Here is a 24051-nt window from a genome sequence, read left to right on the forward strand (position 1 = left end):
GCTTGCTGGTCCCAGCTGTCTTAAGTCCCACCGGAAACAACTCTTTGTCTCTCTCTGTCAAAATAACCAAAAACATCCACTGCATCACTTTGGTCACTTATATACGATGATTTATTTTGGACACAGGTGAAAGCTCTTGATCTAAATCAGTAAACTCTTCTTTGTTTATTTATGTACTGTTAGTCTCAGAGAATAAATTTATAAATATATACTAACAGTTCACGCCGGCTTCGCACGGGTATTTAAAAAAAATTGGAGTTTTAGTAAGGATCCTTAATTTTTTTGAAAATGGCTGCGTTCAAGTTTACTAAGTTCTTGGCAGATCTTAGCATATCTTGTTGCAACAACTTAAAGTAACTGTATTATTTTTTTAAAAAATCTCTAATAAAACAATGCAAGGTATATTTATTTAACTGTGTCTAAAATTAATTTTTTCGCAGATAAAGTCAGCCCTGCTCAGAACTTAGTAAACTTGAACGCAGCCAATATAATATAGCCTATGTCACCCGAGGGTAGTGTAGCTTCTCAATAGAGAAAGAATTTTTCAAATCAGTTCAGTAGTTTCGGAGCCTATTCAATGCAAACAATCAAATCTTTCCTCTTTATAATAGTATATGTATGTACATATATATATTAGGAGAAGGATTATTCATTCCAAGGCTGTTGATTAAAATAAATATATACGAGTATTACGAATTACATGTTGCTTTTTTTCACTTTAAAGTCAATACATTTGATGGCACACGAGTTATTACAAACCAGTGCATTTTTGTTCTACATTAATAAATCAAATAATAATAATAGTAATAATAATAATTATGATCATAATCATAATCGTAATATAGATATAAATGTATTTATTTAATTTTAATCAATTTATTTATCAACTTTTTTGTTCATCTTCGCCTTTAAAATCTTACTACCCTGTAAAATGCATTATTTTTAAAATTTATATTTATATATATCATAATTTCTAAAATTCATTGCAGTACTTTTAGGTTTAATATTAGTATTTTATGTAAATAATCCAACAGTACGCTAATATTCTGACAATTGTATAAATAGTTTGTTCAGATTAATAGTACCTCGAGTCGCTCGGTAATTTAACGGACCCGTTTGTTCTTTCAATTTTTTTTTTTTTTTTTAATTGTTCCTTATTTACTATGCGTAGATTTAAGTGTATATATTATTATAGACAAAATTAACAATTGATTGCGTTGATAAGTTATACAATAGTTTTTGTTTCCAGTCATCCTTAACTATAGTAAGTAATAATATATAAAAAAGAATATCGAGTAAATGAATTTACGTTATTCATGATAAGATTACATAAAAAATAATTATGTAAAAAAAATAAAAGTAAAATAATCGCTAAAAAATATAAAAAGGAAAATGAAAATAATATTCATTGCCTCACACTGGACCCGGCAGCTATTTTATCATCATCATTATCATTTAAGTAATTGTTTACTTTTTTTTTTTTTTATTTTTTATTTTTACTTTTACGTGTTATTGTATTAATGTTTACGTTATTAATTATAGATTCAATAAATTATGTCGGGCTTAGAGATCGGTATCGTACCAAGCGGCTACTTGATTGTTGTCTTGTGGAGGCGCTGGAAGTTCGTCAATGTGGTCAAAACTCAGATCCGGGTCATGTCCGACGTCCATCGCGTCCATTGCGCCGTAAGTTGATCCCCCTATTTCCAATCCTTGCATTGAGTCTATTGGAATCTGGTCATAACTTGCTGTTGAGTTGAAAGAAAAAATATTAATTAAAGCTCGGCTAAATGAAAACTTTTTTTTTTTATTTTTTTTTTTTATACTGACGACAAGCGTCTGCTGCAAATATTTATCTCGAACGTTTATAATCAGTGCTATAAAAAACTCAAACATCAAAAACTCTCGTTTATTATTCAACTATTATTACTGTGATTATTATTATTATTATTCTTACTATGACTATTATTACTATAGTATATCAACCATAATTTACAATCTCGGTGATTCTAGCTTAAGATAAGCTGAAGAAATGAACCGTTTAAGAAGAAAGAAGAAAGGAAGGCATTTTATTGATTTTTCAGCCTCAACAAACATCTAAAGAGGAAAAAGATTAAAGGCAGTGCAAAATACAGCTCACGAGAAGTTCGTGAATTGCTCATGCTTTCATACCGCTCGAGAGTTTTTTTGCATTACCTTTGAGTTTTTTTCTAAGGATGAAGTACTTTGTCCCTTTAGATTTTTTATCCAATAAATAAATCAAACATATAAATTTAATAATCTATTTTTATAAAATTATTACAGGCACACACATGCATTAGCGTGATTATCATTCAAGCAAAAAAAAAGTAATTCTATAAAAATTAGCAGTGCAAGCAATCGTGTTTGTGTTACAGCATTCAACACTATTTTATTTATATGAACTTTCACCTAGTTACTGCGTTATTTTGATGGTAGTTGATTACTTAAAATTAAATCCATAGATTATGCTGCTGCCAACAAAGATTATTTTAAGTTTATCCAGTTAATTAAACAGGACAGGCTTTGTTAGTTAGATTTTTTTTTAACTAAAATGATATAGATAATAAAAATTATTATTTTATTAAATATGACTTGAAGTAAAGTAGAATTTAAAAATTAAATATTGATCTGATAAATCGAAATTGAGAGTCTATCAACGATATTATTATGAATGGAAATGAATTTTACGACTTACCTTGAGGCTGATAAGCACGTCCGCCGTGACTGCTGTGAACACTAGGGGGTCCCTGTCCATACATACCATCATAGCCTGGTTCAGTACCGAGCATGTCCTGAAGATTATGTACCAAGGATCAACAAAAATGTCTAATAGTATGTGGGAAAATGACTGAGAAGAGTTTTATTATTGTGGGACAATAAACAAACAAATGGAGTCAACATACAGGTGCAAACTGAGGTAATTGGGATTATTAATTTAGGTATTCAATGTTATGACACTTTTGTGTATATGTATATTATCTATAAATTTATTTTTAACACTGAGCAATGTGAGTGAGATCGTTTAAGAGGAAAGTGCCAAAACAAATAAATACCAATATTTATACTGATTTATTATTTTTAAACATACGAGTGGTTTAAATAGTGCAATGTCAATCGTATATCTTTGTGATAAATAATAAATAATTGGTACATGGATTATTCTAATAAATTATTGTGCCAGTGTGCAAGTACTTTTAAAAATAAAACAGGAAAAGTAATAAATAAAAATGATAAATTGTATACTCAAAACTACTGACATTTAGCAACTGCAAAGTGGCATTTAAATAAAATAGTACGAAAAATTAAAAGCTTGCGCTTGAGCAATTCGTATAATAAATTTATCATAATTACATTCATCCTACTTTTAAACGTCCAATAAAACATACTTTTACTCAGAACCTTTAAATAAAATATGACACTAATTAAAAAGTGAAAAAATAATATTACCTGTAAATCTGGGCCCATAATTCCGAAATCTGGATTATTCCACATATTCGTATCTTCACGTAGTGAATTTGTCAGCTCCATTGATATACGTTTTTTATAGTCTTGGGGTTTGTCCTCGCTCATACGGAATAAAACAGCGGCAGCGTAAGTTGCGACAGCCTCGTTTCTCGAGTGCAGTAATTCTGTCAGCGGTGCCGTGGCACCCTCTTGTTCTATCATCTCGGCACCCTCTTTGTCGGCTGCCAGCTCACAAAGCACACCCGCAGCGACTCGTTGAATATTTTCAATCTCATTAAACAGTAACTATTCACAAAGCAAACAAATATGAATGATTCGTTAATTAATGCTATTATTGATGAATAGTGTTAATAAATTATTCAAAATAATCTATACCTGTACGAAGATAGGAATGACATTTTGAGATCGTATGATTGCTCTATTGTGAGATTCTCGCGCGAGAATGTGGAGCGTACCGACAATTCCTTCGACAATTTCCTCCATACGTACTCCATCTGCATAAACTTGCTGGCTTCCCATGCCAGTGACAGATGCTCGTTGCTATAAATTTATTTATTTATTTTAACTAAATCTATAAATAAATATTTAATATAATAACAGTTATTATTATTAATAAACCTACTCGTTCAGTGTCTTGGAATGCTCGCATTAGATGCCTGACGAGATGATGAATAGCACCGTGTTCACGTAAAGGCACGTGATTAGCTTGACAGAGAGTCAGATTGCGAATCAAACCAATAACAGCCTTAACCAAGGGCCAGCGTGACGGAGGGTGAAGTAATTTAACTATCACCTGTATACCGTAATTTACGCGCACGGAATTCTGTGCCATTTCAGCCTCTACGTGTCGTGATGTCAAGTGACGCAAAGCACAGACCGCCGGTTCTGTTATTTCCTCACGATCCCCAGCATTTACGATTGTGCGAATCAGAGCTTCAACACCTCCGACTTGACATACTGTGATCTATTTAATAAACATTTCATTTGTATTATATTACAATTTATAAAATTATTGATATTTCTTAAATTAACCCCTGACAAATACACTGGGTAAAAAGTACCCACCCTAAAATTTTATTTCGTTGTAATTCTTTGTGTATATTTCAACTTCGATAGTATTTTTATCTATTCTAATTGGCACTAATTATTTTAATATTATATCTACTTTATGGAGAATTTTTTGAGCTTTGATTAAAAAAAAAAAAAAAATTCTCTAACTTTATTAGGGACCAAGATATTTGAAAATGAAATATGTTGGGTACTTTTCACCCTCAATGCCTAAAGAGGTATACGGTTTAGATGTGTGCTTGTCAGGGGTTAAAATTTGAATAATATTTACCTTATTACGCTGATTGTTACATGTGAGATTTGAAAGAATTCCAGCAGCGCAGGTGACAACATTGACGTCGGTGGATGCGAGAACTTGTACGAGACTCTGGAGCAGTCCTTCCAAGCCATCAACTTTAGTACCAGCGTCCGAAAGATTCCGCAGAGTCCAGAGACAGTTTTGAACAAGTCTTTGGCTTGGGTTACCCAAGTGCATTGCGAGTGCTTGCATACCACCAGCTTCAACGATCGCTGGTTTGTTGCTCGCACATACTGATAATACTGTAATTTAAAGATTATCATCAGTATTACTATTTAAATTTTAATAGTCAAGTATTTATAAATAAATAAAAAAAATAACCTTTTAAAACACGTGAAGTAGTCCACAACAGCTTCTCGTAGTCGTAAGTGCGCATAATACGTACAAGCTCAATTGGCCCTTGTGAAGCGAGAATAATAAGTTTACTTTCCTGGTTACCGTAAGCAAGAATTTGGAGACAGTCGGTGACGATTGCCAGAAATTTGACGTTATTACGCTGAAGTAACGCGACCATTTTTTGGAGTCCACCAGCCAGACGTACTGCCATTTTGGAGCCGTCCTGGTGGAGCAGAAGGTTGTGGAGAGTTGTAATGGCGTAGAATAGAACAGACTCGACACCAGAGCTGAGCAGCTTAACGAGAGCTGGGATTCCACCGCTCTTAAAGATAGCCAGCAGACCCTGTCTGTGGTGAGACAAATTGTGTAGAGTACCCACGGCAGCTTTTGTCGACTCCAGGTCGTCGCTGTTGGAGATAGCGCGAACCAAAGCCGCGACCATCTGAGAGCTGTTCATGATGGCGTGCCGAGCAGCCTCCTTCTTTGATAGCTGATGGACCATCATGGCTGCGTGAGATACGATCACTTGATCTTCATCGTTAAGGAGCTTTATCAGTTCCGGAATGGCTCGAGTTGCCAAGTCCGCGTCGTCTTGGTAGTTTATCAAGTTGACAACCGCGTGCTTCAGCATCTGACTCGGCTCGGCTAAGCGCTGAACTGCTGTCGGCTGAGCCGGGTCGAATTGAGTCGATGGAATTTCAATACCTTCTTCCAATGTCTCCGGGAACATCGCTGCGCGTACACGTTGTGAACGTGTATGGCTCAGTTGTGAATTCATTTCTGGTTTTTTAAATAAAATTTTAATTAATTATCAATTGCTTGTGCTCAGATTTAAAATTTTTAATTAATTAATATTTATTTTAATTTTTGTCAAATGTTTTAATGATTTCTTTACTGTATCAAGTACTCAGATAGATTATAAAGAGGAAAAATCACGTCAATTAATTCATATAAATATTAATACATTATTTTTTGTTGCTTCAAGTACTTGTAAGTTTAAGAAATCAATGTTGAATGGAATATCAATTGATAATATCCTAGTTAATAAATTCATTTTGTTTAATATTTTTATAAGATATTATAAAATATGTATTACCATCAACTTGGTCTTGAGTAAATCCCTGAGGATACCCTTGATCCAAGTCGAACATCAGTTGATCTCCTTCCATTTCATCGTCATCTTTTCCTGACAATGATGGAGCCTGTGTAGCGGCTCCAGAATGGATACCAGAGTCACCCATGTATGAATTTTGCTGCCACATTAGGGTCTGCTCTTTAGCTGAACCCATTGGTAAGTCACCTGGTCCTTGGTAGTTACCATGAGACACTAAAAATACAAAATATTTACTATCAATTTATTCGACTGTATAAATTAAAACTATTAACAATTTAAAGCTCAAATAAATTTAAAAATCAATATTATAATTGTTTTTTTGTCTTTACAGATAAATATTGAATAAAATTTTTATAAATTCAGCACATTTATATGAAAATTTATGCATTATTTTAAAACTACGTTTAAAATAAAAAAATCAATAAATTATTAAATAAATTTAAAAATAAACATACCAGGTCTCATTTGATTGGAACTCATGGCTCCAGTTGTACGTAGACACCTGAAAAACAATAATATTATTGTAGTTAAAAAATCAAAACAAATTTTTTACCCGTGTGTCAAATGAAGAAATTGAGTATTACGATAATTTAAATTAGCAAGTATAATATTGAGGTTGTTAATTGGTCGTTAGCGTACACAAGATTGTATAGACAACTACAAAGGGTCAGTCACCGCGTAGGATGCTTATATTTCAACCGGAAGATGCTGGAGTGGACTGAATCTCGTATCGGATCGCAATCTACCAGTGAAAACTAAAAAAGGTTGAACTTTTGAGCACAAGTATTGTTAGTTATCCGTATTCTCTATTCTATATTCTATCCAGCGTTACTTAAACATCGGTGCGCATTTGCTAAAACGTGTACAAAGTCGCGCATAAAGGACGCTCAAGATTTTCCAATAAACGAGAGTACAACGACTATGACGCTGGTGAGAGCCGTCTAGCGCGGGGGTGGTATTTCACGAGGAGCAAGCGGAACACAGTATACCGTAGCGCCGTACATATATACATTTATACGACCACATATATACCATGACATCCATAGTGTGGTATATCGTATGTATTTAGCTTTAGATCTTACTCGTTCTCTCTTTGTCTGTCAAAGAGCCCTGTGACTGTCAAGTACAACAAAGGATTGCAGAATCCAATGCATCACCATTTTCATGACAAGTCCTGCGCGAGCGTCGACGGGCAACCCGACCTGAGGGCCCGGGGGGTGCTTCCTCAATATCACTTCACTACAGACTTCTACGCTGCTGTACACGTCCACGTAATGATGAAAGGAACGCGGCAACAAAGTCAGAGAACTTTAAAGAGAAATAGAGACAGAGAGAGAAGGGAAGTAACTGGAAAGGACTGAGTCCAAATGCATCATGAGCGGGAGTGAGACAGCATGACTGTACTGAGAATAGAGAGCGCGCTGTTTAACACACTTTGACACACCCTAGGTAAACACACCAAATATTATTGTTTATTCCAATTATTTTTTTTATTTTAATTAATTAGGAATACTCACCGCTATCAAGGTATACACCACTTGGGTATTTGGAAGATCCGGGTCGGTTATCACCTATGAATCACTCGATAACAATAAATTACTCACACGTAACACCAGCTTCCTCGGTATCTTACGGAGATCTGTCAAGTAAAGATGGCGGATCTCGCGGAGCAGTGTTTGCTGGGCGACCACAGCGCTGTGAAATATTTCAGAAGCTCTTGACAAGAGAGTTGTAGGTGGCGGGGCACTTGTTAGTCAGTGACGCTCAGCTTCCTACGACGCAATAACGCCAGCGTTTCCAGTTTGCCAGTGCGCAAGTCCTGGTTTCTGTATTGTATTTTGAATATTTTCAAACCTATAACTGAATAGAGAGAAAGCAGGTACTCATTTGGCATTTGGGTCTTCCTTACCTGCTAACTGCTGATCCGAATTATGTACTGTAGATGGAAGAATGCATTATTAAACATACCTGCTACTGATCCAGGGTCTCTTTGTTCGAGTTTGAATCTACTATGGGTAATTTTATTTATTTTTTTAGTCATCAATATTTGATGACAGGGTTTTTATTCTTGGAATTCGGTAGTTATTTTGAGAGTATTTTCAGAAGGAAGAGGATGTTTAAGTATTCATGGAAAATGTACAGAATGTTTATATGAACAAAAAATGACGAGTAAACAAGTAAGGGTAATATGATGGTATTTTTTTTTTAAATAACGTCTTACGTGATGACGTGATGATGATGATGATTTGAAGTATAATAAAAAAAAGTTTAAGATTTAAGAAAAGATTGAAGTTTCGAAAAATTAGATTTTGATGAAGTTTAAGACAATTAAATTTTATACTAAATAATTAATTTATCAAATTTAAGTAAATTATGTATTTAAAACATAAAAAAATCAATTTTTTAACATTTTATCTAAAACTATTTTTATTATTTTTTTCAATAATTTTGAATTTGAAAATTTTTTAAAAACCTAATTTTGTCAAGCAATTTCAATAAACCGAAAATTATATTTTACATTATTTTTTCACGGAAAAAAAAGAGAACAATTACATTATGTAATATTTGGCGCATAATATAAAAAACTAAAAATTACAATTTCAGATTGTAATTTTTATAGATTTTGTAAGAATTACATTGTAAAATGTAAATATTACATTTATAGATGTGAAAATTAACATTCAAAGTTTGAATTTTAGAAATGTTATTACGAACTGCAATTTTTCTAGTTTTTAATTTGAAGCGACACTTATTACTATTCATAATGTAGTTTTTCCCTTTTTTTTTCTTTCGTGTTGCTGAAGATAAGGTGATAAAGAACAAAATGATTTTATTTATGCAATGAAATTATCTCAAATTATGAATTTTGAATATTTGGATATTTAAAAATAAATTACTCTAATAAAAAATCTTATCAAAATTTCTTGGTATGATTGACTAGAAATTTTATTTTTTATTAGCTATCATAAGAAAAAAATTTTGGAAAACGCCAGTATTGATCTTTTGAGTTTTATATATTTTAAAGTAACTTTCAACTAAACAGTTTTTTAATATTCACTTTTTTTTTTTTAATTATTAAATGTTCCGCTAAATTTGACTAGGTCTTACAAATATGATTCTGACCTTCTGAATTTTTCTGACCTCAACATTACAATTCAAAAGAAGAAGAAAAAAATAGTTAAATTTGACATTTCAAATCTGTTATTCAAGATACTATATGACCTCTTGATTAATTGGTGTGCTCAATATCCTCGGTCGTTTACGTTAAACACATTTAAAAATTTTTAAAAGTTGATTACCATCTTATTATCATTATCCTCCAGGTTGGCTCAAAGTTGGCGTGCGCGTGGGCGAACACCATAATACATGTTATTTCTAGTCAACTGTGTGAAAATCATCGATGAACTTTAGTTACACATATTTATGGTTATTATTACATTATTTAATACTTATTTCCATCATCTTCTGGACTCTTCTCAGGTTCGCTCAGCTCATGCATAGAACATCCAGCATCATATAATTATATGCCTGTTAACGAATGAATTATAGCGCCAGCTCGGAGACACTGTGATTTATGGATATTCTTTTATTTGAGGGAGTAGAGTCACTGCAGAGTGCGACACCCTGATAAGTGTCGACGATAATATGCTAATAATGATTTGTGGTGACGGTAACTTCCGCGTTAATCCACCTAAACGCAGCTGAATCTCCATTCTCCAACCAGTCAATTATTTCTCAGTACACATTTCATACATCTTATCCATAATCTTCCGCCTCTTATTTATTTAGAGGTCATTGAAATTTTTTCCACACATCCGTTCCGAAATCTGGGTTAGTATTATTAATGTCACACGTGGTAAAATTTTTAAAACTTATTTAACTTATTTGTATTTTTATTTATAAATCTTAGAATTTTAAAAACAATTCTACAATGAAAAAAAAAACATTAACTTGAATCAAGAAAAAATTTTTTGGACTAAGAAAATAATTTTAAAGAGTTTCATTGTCTTGAATCAAGTAAAATTTATTTAAACTAAGAAAAATTTCTTAGTTAAAGAATTTTTTTGCACAAATTAAGAAGATGAAGTTCTTTAAAATTATTTACTTATTTACTCAAATCAGTCTTAATTTCGTAATTGTGAGTTAGTATTATCACATATTTTTATTTTTAGATATTGGAATAAATTGCTCCAAGAAGAAATTATTTCAGAATCAATTCTAATATTGACAATCTCAAATCATCCCCAGTTTTTCACAAACTCTAGGTAATATTTTATAAAAATATTTTGGGTATATATACCGTAATAAATGCTGGGTTATCTTCCCCCCTCCTACGCAGGGTATTGCTGACACGAGCGTTTATGTCTACATAAATTCTCATTTGAACCTCCGATAATAAAGTAAGCAAGAGCAGGGCAGGGGGACAGATACGGTTGCCCGGTTCGGCGAGCACAAGTCGATGCATAGATCACCAGAGGAACGCGTTTCGCTTTGGACCTCTGCTGGTGTGGTGGTTGGAGGCACCAGCCAGTACAGCTGAAGGGAAAGAAGAAGAAGAAGAAGAAAGACGGCACTGTGCCAGCCAATATATACGCACGAATGTGAACAATATTATGGTGTTTGCAGTGTACTGGATCAAGAGTTCTATGGTCGGTACTGTATTTTTACACGCACGTGTGCTGCATCCGTGTGTCGACAGCATCCCGCGAAAGGAAGATAAAGAAAGAGACAGTAGGATGCTTAATTATATGCATTCTCAGAATCTGGTTGGATCTCAGCTCTAGACTCTGGAGCTGGAGCTCTAATGCCAAAGAACAGACAAGAGTGTATGTGTATTTTGCAGCGACACTACTTCACTGGTGTTTGCGTCCGGTCACAAGAACTAAAGTAGGAGGGGTAGGTAGAAGAGAAGTTGAAGGCGACCCCCTTATTTACGACCCCCCTTGCCATAATGCGAAAGGTAGTTTAGAGGTATCGAACTCCTTCCTTTTCGCTTTCCTCGCCTTTTGGTGTGTGTATGAGAGTCATCCTGTCGTTGTTCCTCGTTTTTGTTCTATTCGGTGTATATATTTATTTATTTATTTACTTATTTCTTTCTTTATACATTTATTTATTATACCTTTTTTTTTCTCTTTCTTTATCATCGCTACCTCTCTTTTTCACCGGCGTCCACTCGAATTATTAATTCTGTCGACGAATTGATATATATATTTACGGCTAGCTGTTTTCGAAAGAGGAAAGAGGAAACAGCTCTGCTCAACAAAAAGAGAGAGATCTACTCCGACATTCTCTTTATTTATTACACTCTGAGAAGATGTCCTCGTACACACTACTTGACTAATACTCGCCTGCCCAAAAAAATTATAATAATAAATTCACTATTTTTTTTTTTTTTTTTTTTTCCATTCATTCATCTTTTTCTTTTTTTTGTCTCAATCGTTTTTATTTATTTTTTTTTTTAATTTTCATCAATTCGATATATAACAAAATAATGAATATGTTTAAGCGATTGGTTTATTTTATTTTTTCGGTTATCGGGATCGGTCCTCGTGTGTCACAAATAACCGGGAACTTATGATAATTGTCTGGGTATTTGAAAGTACACACTGCGTGTGAAAATAATGACATGGTTTATATATTTTGTTCTTAGATCTCGGCACACCTGTGACGACGACGACAGTATATATGTACATAGTGAAGAGACGGGTGTGTTGTTGGATGTGTCACGTGTGGGAGTAGAAAACCCGACAGCCCGTATCAGAATTGCAGGCAAGTAAACCGGGTATGGCAAGCAGATAGGTTATTGGCGGTCCTCCTCAAATGGCCAGCAGTAAGAGTTGGTCTGTATTATATTGTATGTCTATAGTTATTTAGTGTTCAGTATTTAGCGAGGGTGTTGTCACAAGTCTTAACCAGCGTCGAATTGATAAGACTGTACGACTGGTAATTGGTAACTGGTATGTATGCCAATAACTGTGTATATGTAATGTGTCGATGCAATTCCAGGTCCAGGGTTTTCTGGCTCTGGTACTCTACAGTCGAGAGATTGTGTGGACCTGGTCATTACTGATGAGTGGGCAACCCACACTAAACCTCGTGAAGTTAGCAATACTTGGTGAGACAGCGACAGCGACAAACAAGACGACATCAGAACCGTCTACTTGCTCTGGCTCTTTCTCCTGGTATCAGGACTGTAAATCCGGGATTTTATTCGCCCGGTATCGAGGTTTATAGTGTGTCCTCACAGTACACACCGTCCTCGGGTCTATATGTAGAGGTGAATTATGTCCAAGTGTCGGGTTCTGAGACGTTTGCATATCTTCGAGCAAGGTTCTCTTGTGTGCTGGCGCTAAAGTCCAAGATCCTTCTCAAGTTGGACCCGAGAGAGAGCTGATCCGGAGGAAATGTACAGGAATTCAAGATATTTTCAGTCTGTCACCTAAACCGAGTCCGAAAGACCGGGAACCAGCCATTCTTATTTGACTGGTCCATTTATAGTACAAGTTATATATCGCGTAGACATTAAAGTCATAGCCGTATACATATTAACGTCGTGTGGAAAGCCGTCTTATCTTACCCGTTTCGTTGGGTTATTAACCGACTGTCTGATGGCCAATTAAATTTATCGGGAAGCACTGAGTAAGAGTATATACGCGTTTTACCTGGGCTGCATTATCTTTGAGTTTATGTTGGGACTCAGCATTCTGATGGCCTTGCTCGGGACAGAATGACAGCTGGCATCTTATTATATGAGTTGCGATCAAGAATTATGTCCGTCGATTATCTCTCGCGACTATATTTAACGAACCTACATATGTACATATTATTATAATTATAATTATAAATAGAAGGCGTTTTGTACATAAACATCTCGAGCTGTCTTGATTATAAATAAAATAATAATTCGCGTGAATATTTAATCAACCAGTACCAGCATATTTGATAGTAAGTTATTCTCGTTCTCTTTTCCTCTCTAACTCTTAGCTTTTTGCACGATCAGTTTAATGTTTAATGTTTAATGGATTTTTGTTTATATATTTGTTGCAGTTGTTTCCATAAAATGCATCCCCCGAGACGATGTTCGCTATAGAGAGCATTAAAATCACAGAACGAGTGCGTGACTTGAGACAGTGTGCGGAAATTCGCAACAAACCTTTGATCGGGCTTGTAGCAATCGAGGTAATCGGATAGCTGCTCAACAACCTCTCCAGAGGAATGCCGGAAACTAAAAAAACAAAGACCGACCGAAAACACTCAAGTAGAATACATTATTACTCAATATCGCCTAAAAAATAATCCATGTGTAGTCTGTACAGTCTGAAGAATATAAAGGGATCTCACATCTGCAGGTTATGTATTGTATGAATAATATGTACACATTATTTGAATGGGCAAATCGATAAGAACTTATGAGGCCGGAAGTACCTAAGATATCGATGTTAAATGCCCGTTTAAATTTAAATTACACGTATATATAATATTTATTTATTGCAGAGATGTTTATTCGGGGAGAGACCGGCGTCAATAGTGGAGTCCGTTGGTATACCCGTACCGGCTGAAAAAATAAAATACGGTGAATTTTAAATAAAACTTGATGAACGAATAATTATCGTCTTAATGTTAATCCACCGATAAGATAGGACACATATTATATGAATATATATTTATATATATGAAGGCATATACGCACTTAAGGCTCGAGAATTCACGACAGACATCAATAGCCTCAATAAATAAAGTAGATTCGATTCAATTTTCATAAATAAGAGGGCATTCAAATGAGAAGGAATGATGAGGATGTGCCGGCGGTCGCGATAGTGGAGGCGGGGATTCTTCTTGGATTATTGCGATTGCAGATGAATAAGGAAAGAAGAAAAAGAAGAGGAGGTGGATGTAGCAAAAGGTACGTTTCTCAAAGTCGTTTCTTCTGATATAATATGTATATATGTTACCACTCGCTGTATGTAGTGTGCAAATGATGAGTATGCATTCATTCACTCTTATTATTATCATTATTGTTATTCTCTCTGTCTCTTTTTAAGATATTTTGCTATCTTTATCGGTGAGTTAAATGCTGAATAGTCACTGGTGCTGTGTGACTGTTTGGTTGTCTGAGGCATGGCAAGTTTTGGGTGCAGGCTAGCCAGCAAGTGATCTAAGCGATGCGACAGCGGGGAGTAAGCTGGATATATTACCGCCCGAGAGCTTGCTGTTTTCAACCAATTATTTCTACTTGTGGTTGCATGATGGCCCGGGCTGGGTCGGGGGCGGCATGTCGTACGAGAAAGAGGCGAGTTAATGCCATAAATACATCACCGTTATGGATGCCAGCAATTATATGAGACTCGAACGAGTGGACGATGGAGCGGCTTCGAAAGTATATAGATATATATATATATATATATATATATATATATATATATATATATATATATATATATATATATATATATATAAATATATAAGTATAAATATATAAATGTTTATAGGTGTGTATGGACAGGATTGACTACACAAACACCAGAGTCCAAAGAGTTGCTCAGAATAATATGCGATATGATTTAGCTCGAGACAAACCTTTTGCCTCTTGTGAATAACCGCAGCTCGATTCTCACGTGTCAGATTGTCCAATTACTCGTATATTCACCTGTAATATATAACATACATATAACACAGTCCAGCATAAACGGGATCTCGATGGGGATGGAAAGAATTTAAACGAATGATGGTAATACATAGATTGACTGTAAGAAAAATAGTAATAATGCCAGAGATATAGAAAAAGAGTCTTTGGATATCTTGCCACTCTTAACTCGTAATATAAAATACAAGTAAAGAGTCGAGAGTTGTCTCGAGTAAATATTGTATACGAGTTTATATATAACTATATAGTGTGTGTGGCTGGTTTAAGTATAAAAATAATCAACTGGGTATAAGGCTATTAGGCCCATCACTGGGATACTAAATGACATCGCGAGAGAGTGCTTAGTCCGGTTAAGGACGACATAAAGTTGCCTGGACGAAAATGAATGTTTGCCGGAATTTATTATTGCCGGGTCCGAGTCGTAATTCAAAGATGCTTGGCGTTATCTTCATCAGGGGCTGCATCGGCTGAGTTCAGGCTCACCACGCCGCAACCATCGTCCAACTATATGTATACGTACACGCCTTTGCTCGTGATGTGCTTCATACTTCTTGTTGATATTATTCAACATATCAGTTGCGACTTTTCAACTGATCAGTTTCACTGCAGAAGTTAAAAATTTGCAAAAAATAAGGAAGATATTTTATTTTCTTAAACAAGTATGACTGGTTTATTTTTAGAGGTAATTAATGCTGGAAATTGCGACAAGTTATTGCATTACTGATTAATTTAAAAATTATTATTTTTTTTTAATTCAATTTTGAATTTTTATATTTTTAGTACTTGATAAAAAGTCAACAGTGATCCAGCAAAACACCTAACGATAATTTTATAGAGTGTTAAATATGACAAAAGTTTTTCCACTTATATAAGTACCTGTCAAGTTTATTATTCATAATTATGAGTAAGTACTTACAATTTATTAATTTTTTACGTAAGAATAATTTTTAGGAGTTTAAAAATAATAAAAATTTACTTGAAAAAAGAATTTTTTACTATTAAGAACCAACTGATGGCATAACTCTCTTATCAGAAGTGATGTATGGAGAAAATTTTCTCTTAAACGACAGAAAATCCGGTATATCACCGTGAATATCATCGAAAAGTTGAAGAACTCACTTGTAGATGGCGACAGGAGTTTCGATTGGGAGTTTAAAGCAAAAACCCGCGCAGAGCACTGGATGTTCAAAGTAAAGCTGTACTGCTTACGCTCCATTACAAATTCCTCCGGTATCTCGGATTGTCGACAAGCTGTAAAGCAGTCTTTATCAGGGTGTACTTTTCATATTTGTCTGTAAGAATTTCCATAGTCGGTGAGGGTGCTCCGGCAAAATGCGAAATCCGGTTGCCAGTGAACGAAAATAATAAATAAATAACTAAACAGCGAAAAATGTCGGAGGAATAAAAAGAATATAAAAAAAAAAATTAAAATAAAATAAAATGAAAAAAAAGGAAGGAAGGCAAATGACAAGAGGAGCAAGAAGAAGGTGCGCGATGAACAGGAGCGCACGAACAATGGAGACCGGGGTTCCATATCGAAGTATGTAACTTCGCGAATAGGAGGAGTAGTTGCATCGCGCACGCAACTATATAATACATACTTGCAGGTAGGCAGGAAAAGAAAGAACGAATAAGGTATAGGTACACAAGAGAAAGAATGAGTTGCTGGCAAGCAGCGAGCGAGGCAACGGTGAGACAGCAGGTGCTTTGTCACCACGCGAATAAATCCGGGCAGTCTTTGCGCTCATTCTCTCCTTCTTGGTCTTCTTCTTCCTTCAGCATCGCTTTCCGCGACTCAGAGTCCTATCCTGCTCACCTCGGGTACACGTCTACGCCCATGCCTTTTGTACCGATGACGTCATTGAAATATGGTTGGCTTTTTCATCCGGGCAGCAGGACGAAAGGAAGGGCCGGGGCCGGGGTCGTCGAGGTGCTGGTGCCAGTGAAGAGAACCACCACTAGCTCTACTATACTCTATAATACTATACTCGTACAGTAGGAGTATATATTAAAACGTATATAGAATGGATCCAAAGGAAGAAGAGGGTGGCTGGCAATGGTGGCACAAACCAGGACGGAGGCAGACAAGAGAACGTTTTTGTTTCCTAGTGACATTTATTTGGGCACGGGGACGTGGGTTTGCTTTGCATAAGTCAGGTGTACCGGTGTGTGCTGTGTAAGAACTCGAGGACCATCGTAATATAAATCCTCCGGCAACTAGTATAGAAGACTACTGCCCAGTGGTTATATACCAAACTCTTCTCTTTTCTCTTTGCTGCTGCTGCTGCTGCTGTTACTCACATCGCAATCTTTCTTCCAGCTCGGTATCGCGATTCACCGGCGCACTATGGTCCACCCTATTCTGCATATAATGCACACACCAAGAAGAGAACCAAAACCAGTGAAGCCACCACGTCTCTCCGCTGAAAATATGCGAGATATAGTGCCCAGCAGTAGTAGAATGAGCTGGCTCCCATCCACTGTAGCGCGTGCCTTTCTGCCCCTGGCTGCATCAAGCTACACTCATCATCTTTGCTGATCTTCAGAGTCTTGTCTGTGACAAAATAATGTCTGGAATTTATTATTATCGGCACATGCAAGTTATTTAACTATAAACAACAATGTACACTGTTCTAGAAGTGGACATTCGTAGATTGGATATGAGAGAGCCTAGTCAACTTCTCTAGTGTATGGCTCTTTGCAAATTAGTCCTAACAATTGACCAGAGAAGTCTCAGTGTAGAGTCTACTGTAGGGTTTGTTCGATGCAGATCTGTATCCCCAGGATGCTCGTTGCCATCGGCGGAAAGAGCCGCGTTTCTCTCCGTAATCCGATAGCATCCACAGCACGAGTGGAATCGAAACACGTTTAATTAGATTGAACCCCACGACCGTGGCCTTTTCAATGACCTCCCTTCGGGCCACAGGACCAGACCGGCTGGACCATCTCTCTCTCTCAATATCCACATTTTCCCATTTACAACCTAAATTATCGCGACGTTTTCCATTTATGTATAACATCCCGAGACGCTTCTGCTACTGTTATTCGATACACCTTTATTCTCATCATAGTCCATCATACTTTATTTTCTATCGGTATTCTCTATTGTTAATTAGTACAGATATTTTATGACTGCTTAAGAAGAAGACATTGCCAAGATTATTTTTTATTTAATTACTTCAAGCCAATTTCTTAAAAGCACTATGTTATGTTTTACATTTGGGTCTAATTATTTTTACTTTGCTACAGTTTTAATAGTTTTTGAAACAAACAATCGTAAAATATGGGTATTTAAATTAATTAAATTATTAAAAATCTCAATTAAATTAAATTGTTTGCTTTATAATTTACTAAGTTAAAGAAAGATTTATATTCCTATACAATTAAATATGATGACGGATTTATAGCTAAAACGATTAAAAAAATATATAAAGTATTATTAGCATTTAGTAAACAAAGTCGTAGAGATAAAATATTATGTTAATCTTAAAGTTTGATGAAATTAAAAAACTAAAAAATAATTTAATCCAGTTTGTATTTTTTGATACAGATGGCACTAGACTTATAAAATTTTTTTAACGAGGTATTCATTTCTTTAACAAAATTTTAATTTTAAAGATATTTTACAGTAACTCATTTAAAAGATAATATTTTAAGATTTTTTAAAATTTATATCAGTACACTGAAAAAAAAGTTAACTTGAGTCTAGAGAAAAATTCTTGAACCAAGAAAATAATTTTGAAGAGTTTCATTGTCTTAAATCAAAATTAAAAATTCTTGAATTAAGTAAAATTTATTTAAACCAAGAAAAATTTCTTAGTTTAAGAATTTTTCTACTCAAATCAAGAAGATGAAATTCTTCAAAATTATTTACTTGATTCAAGTAAATTTTTTTTTCTGTGTAGATAATGAAAAAAATGTTGTTTCCGTATTAGTTTAATATTTTTACCATAAAAGATCTAAACAATTTAGCATGTAAAATCATATCTTTCATCTATCAGCTTTAATTTTCAAATTAATAAAATAATTACCATTAAAAAACTTTCCAATATATCATCAACTAATTATTGAAAACAAATGGTCGCTAAACTTTAATAAAAAGAAAATTTTTTAAGCATTTTCATACACAAAAAAACAACTTCTTGTACCAAGAAAATTTTAAGAAAAACAAAATTTATTTTGGAGCAAGAAGAAATTTTATTGGCTCAATAAACTTTGACTTGATTCAAGAAATTTTCAATTTTCCTTAATATTTTCTTGAGCCAAGAAAATTTACTCTCCAGTCAAGAATTTTTTTTTTTTTAATGTACTTTAATTTAAATTCTTTTTCAATCAAAAAAAAATTTTTTTTAAATAAACCTGTTCTTAAAAACCTTAGTATAAAATAATAATAATAGTAAGGTGTATTTTTATCAATTAAATAGCTTAGTATCGTTAGAACGGGTAAGATAGTAAATTTATTATCAAGTGGTATGGAGAATATGTTATATATATTACATCGGGAATAAAAATCCGTAAGGTATGAGGTTGGTTGGTAAACGACAAACGACAAAGGCTGCCGGTAAAGTATTCCAGAGGTTGGACGATGATATCGAAAGTTTATACATCGTCGACATAATAGCCCATTACCCACGGCACATTATAATGAGTAGCCTGTAGCTGGTAGCCTGATTATACCCGGTCTTGTTAAATCGTGGAGAACACTGGGTTTTTGCCTAGCTGACCATGGACCGTGGACCGTGGCCGGATTGCTCGTCCTCGTCCTCGTGGATCGTGGATCGTGGATACGAGTGTCGTCGTTGTCGTTGTCCAGTACGAGCTTCCTTCTTCTTAAAAGGGTTTTATTTCTTGAGCGTTGTTTAGGTGAAGAAGGTATTGGTATGCATATACACGTGCTAGCAGGTTGACGAAGAGAGATACCGACCAACAGATTTTTTGGTTGCAGAACCACGAGCAGCAGCGGAGACGACCTAAGCTCCTATCCGAGTTGAGCATCCAGGTTCATGTGAAGACACAAAATACACAAGTAAAGAGCAAGAACTCTCTTCTCTTCTCTTGTTCCAGTGGATGCTTAGAGCACGCAGGACTCGTCCCTGATACTGAGACCTGGGAGATCGTATCAAGGATCGGACGCGAGCGAGTTTACGTATAAATATTGCACGAGGAACGAGCACTACTATACCAGATACAGACAAGAGGCTAACCGAACAGTGAACAGCAAACAGCGAACAGAGAACACAGAGAGGCGGAGGCTGAGCAGGGAAAGGGAGAGGTCGAACTGCCTCCTCAGCTACTCGCGGTATCGCACTTGGAATCGTCCCCTGAATTCACGACGCATACATTATCGTGCCCGCGTACCTTCAATCAGCGAGCACAAAACTCCCGATCGCGTCCTGCCTCGAGTGTATCTTCGGCATCTTCGTATTCTTATTCTTTGGCTCCACCTCGTCCCAGTCCCAGTACTTCTGCTTTACCTCTTTTATAAACTCTCAGCTCTTCTTGCTCAACTTTCCCGGAATTTACTTATGTGTGCTTATTTACTTAACTTTGCTGTATTTTTTATGATATTTTTCATTCACGGTAAAAATTGTTTTGAAAATTCAATCTGACGCTGTGAAATTTATTTTTTTAACTTGAAAACATGAGCTATGATAAAGTCTGTCAGGACGATTTTTAAAGGATTGATTTTCCTGTAGGAAAAAATAATGCCATCATTTTTTTTCATTTTCAATAATTTATTTTTTTTTATTGCTTGAAAAAATTTTTTTTTTTACTTTTAACTCAAATTTCATCTAAAGCATTGAAAATGTGTAGAAATTCATGAAAACTTTTTGTTTTTTATAGAGAATTGATTTTCTTATATTTTTTTTTCATATCTTTAATAATTTATTTTTTTAATTACTCCAACAATTTTTTCTTATAACTTTTAACTCCAAATTTATCTAATAATATTTTCTTGTGATTTTTAACTCAAATTTTCTAAAAAAAAAAAAATATTTCTTTTCTTTTTTCATATTTTTAATAATTTACTTTTTACATTACTCCAAAAATATTTTCTTACGATCTAAATTCAAATTGATGATGAAAATATTTTTATAAAGATTCAAATTTTTTACAAAAAAAATGTCATAATTATTTTCAACATTTGACTCAAAGTTTTGAGCTAAAACTTGAGCAAATATTTTTATTATCAATTTATTTACTTCAATAATACTTTTTATTGAAGAATTTTATAAAATTTGAAAGCAATAATAAAATTGATGTAAAAGAAGTTTCTATGTAGTGTCTATAAATAACTGTAGTAAATTTGAAATTCCAGATTACCAAGTGTATGATAGAGGGAATGCAGAAAAGGATAACGCTGACCACGAGGAACGCCGTCAGCATCTGAGCCAGAGAATCAAAAGAAGAGAGTGTATAAACGGCGGAGGACGAAACGACGTGATACACACGCAACGATATCTCTTAAATCACTCGGTTTGAAGGCGAGTAGAGCCTCGGCGAAGGATACCAGGGAGTTCAAAAATGAACAACTAAACGTAAACGATGGATTTATAAGGGGATGCGGGAGGCCTGCCGTTTTCGACGATTCCACACTCGTTTGCCAAGGTAAGAGAGACGCTCTTTCACGACTTAACAACGATTTCGTATCATCAATCAATCCATGCACACGAGGACTAGTTTTTTTTACGCCTTTACATTGTCAACCGAATCCCCTTTTTTTACCCATTTTATTGTCCTCATCGCCTACAAGTTTATTAGGTGACGTTAAACTACACTAGTATATAAATATATACATATATGAGTGACGTGGACTAAACGAAGTACTTAAAAAAATTTTCTACTTAAAAGCCTTTTAAAACAGTATTTATGTTATTTGAAATTTGTTTTTACATGTTTTGACGTAATATATAATGTTATCTGAAAATAATTACAATAATTTTCAATATTAGGATATTTTTTGAACTACTTAAATGTAATTGTTTCTTTTTTATCGTGAAGATTTCACTGCTTTGAATAATAATAAAGTAATGTTATTTTATAATAATTAAAAATTTTTACTTTTAAAACTTCAGTTAGTGAATTATTATTTCTTACAATTTTGGTTTTATTGTAATTCCTTTAGACTAGAAAAATTAAATTACATTAAAATATTTTTTTTCGACTATAATTTATAAATTTTATAATCATTATTTTTCATAAAGTTTAAAGTACATTGATAAGTTTTTTAAGAAAAATTTTTTTTTCTAACTTTTCTTTTATTTATCGAAAACCCTGCAGAGTAATCAAAGAAATTTTTTTTTAATTATATTAATTTTTTTTTTTTCAATTATTAAATGATGATTTTCCTTTATTATGAAATTGTGTAACTTCAAATAACAAAGTCATTGTTTAATTAAAATATTGTGCTTAGTGATTATATTGAAAGTTAATTAGTTACCATAGTCACTTCTAAGAATTTTTATCTCATTTCATTAAAATCAAAAAAACAATTTCTAACATTTTTGAGTACTTCGTTTTACCCCTCCATCTATGAACTTATACGTAAATATTCAGAAATAATATGTAGAATACCAAAGCGTCCATCTAAGTTCTTTATCGTCCGTCCGGAATGCTTGATAACATTTGATTTGTTTCATCCGTAAATACAATCCAGGATGCAATATTCTTGCCGTTAAAATAGTCCTGCCGTCAAAGACAATCGTGACGGTATTCATGCACGCATGTAAATTTACAAATACATATTCATATTGTATGTATATGAACGTCTTTGTAGTCAAAAGCTACTGCAATAATCGCAAGGTTATAGCTTTTTTTTAGTGTTAAAATATAAATTTACATTTAATTATAATTACTGAATTCCTCGGTGGGCAGAAACATGGAAAACGAAAAATCCAGTTTTAAACAGGGATGATTGTCGATTCATATATAACACATGTCTATATAAGATAAAGAAAAAAATAATATCAAGTACTTGACTTGAGAAAAAAAATTCTTCAAAATTCACTTTTTTCCAAAAACTCAATTTTCTTAATTCAAGAAATTCACTTTTGAATAAAAAAACTAAAACTATTGAATAAACAGACGGCCGGTTGTATTTAAATTAATTTTTTTTCTTGGATCAAAAATAAAGAGTTTTTCTCAATCAGAACAGAAAACTTCTTAAACCAAGAATATAATTTTTTAAAGTTTGATAATCTTGAATAACGAAGAAAAATTTTTAAATAAAATCCATAGTTGATTTTTTACAGCTTAGAATGTAAATTGTAACAGTTGAGTGTCCCTTGCAAAAAAATGGAGAAATCACAACTTTAAATTGAATTTTTATAAATTCTGTGAGCAGTACATTTTAAAATTGTAAAATTACAGTTTCAAACAACATTTCTATAAAATAAAATTATGAATATTGATTTTTATCTATTAAAATCTACACCATAAACTGCATAATTATTCAATTATTCTTTTTTTCGTATAAAATTTATTTGAACAAAAAAAATAATTTTTTAATAGAAAATTTTTTTTACTTGATTCAAAATAGTTTAACTCTTCAAAATGATTTTCTTGGTTAAAGATTTTTTCTCTTGTCTCAGGTTAACTTTTTTATCAGTTTAGAAAAAAATTTGTAATGTTATATATGGGCGCGAATAATGACATTAATTCAATATGAGTTTTGTGCAGATTTTTCTAAAACAAGAATTTTTTTTACTTTTTCCAAAAATTTTCACTGTGTAAAAGGTGTAAGATAGAAGTATATAGAGAAACTACTAATCGAGTCACTTGAAAAACGACACCTCTAATATACTCAGTTGTTATAATAATATATTACATAGCTTTGTTATTTATATTAAGCGTGTAGCAAGTATAAGTGTATTGTATGATGGTATTAGTGTCCCTTAATTCGACGGAAAGCGCATACCAGCATAAGTACAAGTCCAGTGGATAACACCGGGTTTAAGAAATACTGTCGGCTTGCACTGGCTCGAAGCTCCAAGCTCGAAGGAAGTAGTAGGAAGAAGGTATAACGTATGTCGTCCAGCATGAGGATAAGTACAGCCCAGCTAAGCAGTCCGCCCGAATAAGAGCAGAGGGACCAGGGAGTAAAGC

At 33.9% G+C, this 24051-nt stretch overlaps 2 protein-coding genes and 2 long non-coding RNA genes across 11 annotated transcripts in view; 3 read left to right on the forward strand and 1 right to left on the reverse strand.

Annotated features, from left to right (window-relative positions):
- Positions 1-689: 689 nt before the first annotated feature.
- Positions 690-7954, reverse strand: LOC123275269 (armadillo segment polarity protein). 6 transcript variants are annotated; one of them, XR_006511654.1, is made up of 11 exons: positions 7820-7954; positions 6758-6804; positions 6285-6515; positions 5174-5968; positions 4826-5094; positions 4109-4450; positions 3862-4026; positions 3469-3771; positions 2717-2813; positions 2431-2489; positions 1606-1748 (listed from the first exon to the last, which is right to left on the reverse strand). XR_006511654.1 is itself a non-coding variant. In XM_044743274.1 (10 exons), the coding sequence occupies exons 2-10, from the start codon at positions 6780-6782 to the stop codon at positions 1564-1566; spliced, it is 2412 nt and encodes an 803-aa protein (XP_044599209.1). In that variant the 5' UTR covers positions 6783-6804; positions 7820-7953; the 3' UTR covers positions 690-1563. The 6 variants fall into 6 exon arrangements, 5 of the variants coding, with proteins under 5 accessions (XP_044599209.1, XP_044599210.1, XP_044599212.1 ...); XM_044743274.1 differs by lacking the exon at positions 2431-2489 and having other exon boundaries at positions 690-1748; positions 7820-7953; XM_044743275.1 differs by lacking the exons at positions 2431-2489; positions 7820-7954 and adding an exon at positions 7385-7519 and having other exon boundaries at positions 690-1748.
- A 147-nt stretch (positions 7955-8101) lies between these two features.
- On the forward strand, positions 8102-14663 carry LOC123275272. Its single transcript, XR_006511655.1, has 6 exons — positions 8102-8317; positions 11953-12142; positions 12309-13247; positions 13350-13651; positions 13797-14205; positions 14345-14663. It is a non-coding gene; the product is annotated as an uncharacterized LOC123275272 (long non-coding RNA).
- On the forward strand, positions 9578-11422 carry LOC123275273. Its single transcript, XR_006511656.1, has 3 exons — positions 9578-10133; positions 10475-10567; positions 10642-11422. It is a non-coding gene; the product is annotated as an uncharacterized LOC123275273 (long non-coding RNA).
- Positions 14664-15730: 1067 nt separating the features above from the next.
- LOC123275307 (protein tiptop) overlaps positions 15731-24051 on the forward strand; it is a 198988-nt gene continuing 190667 nt past the window's right edge. For all 3 annotated transcript variants that reach the window (XM_044743331.1, XM_044743334.1, XM_044743333.1), the window contains exons 1-2: positions 15731-15850; positions 21266-21555. The gene's annotated coding sequence lies outside the window, so the exon portion shown is untranslated. The remainder of the gene's footprint in view (positions 15851-21265; positions 21556-24051) is intronic.

Source organism: Cotesia glomerata, linkage group LG1 (assembly GCF_020080835.1).
Source record: "Cotesia glomerata isolate CgM1 linkage group LG1, MPM_Cglom_v2.3, whole genome shotgun sequence".
Lineage (NCBI taxonomy): Eukaryota > Metazoa > Arthropoda > Insecta > Hymenoptera > Braconidae > Cotesia > Cotesia glomerata.

Excerpts from the sequence above, each read along its gene's own strand:
- LOC123275269 (XM_044743274.1), bottom strand. The coding sequence starts at position 6,782 with ATGAGTTCCAATCAAATGAGACCTG. Across the intron at positions 3,772-3,861 it reads TCATTCCTATCTTCGTACAG|TTACTGTTTAATGAGATTGA; the intron begins GTATAGATTATT and ends CTTTGTGAATAG. Across the intron at positions 1,749-2,716 it reads ACGTGCTTATCAGCCTCAAG|CAAGTTATGACCAGATTCCA; the intron begins GTAAGTCGTAAA and ends TCAACTCAACAG.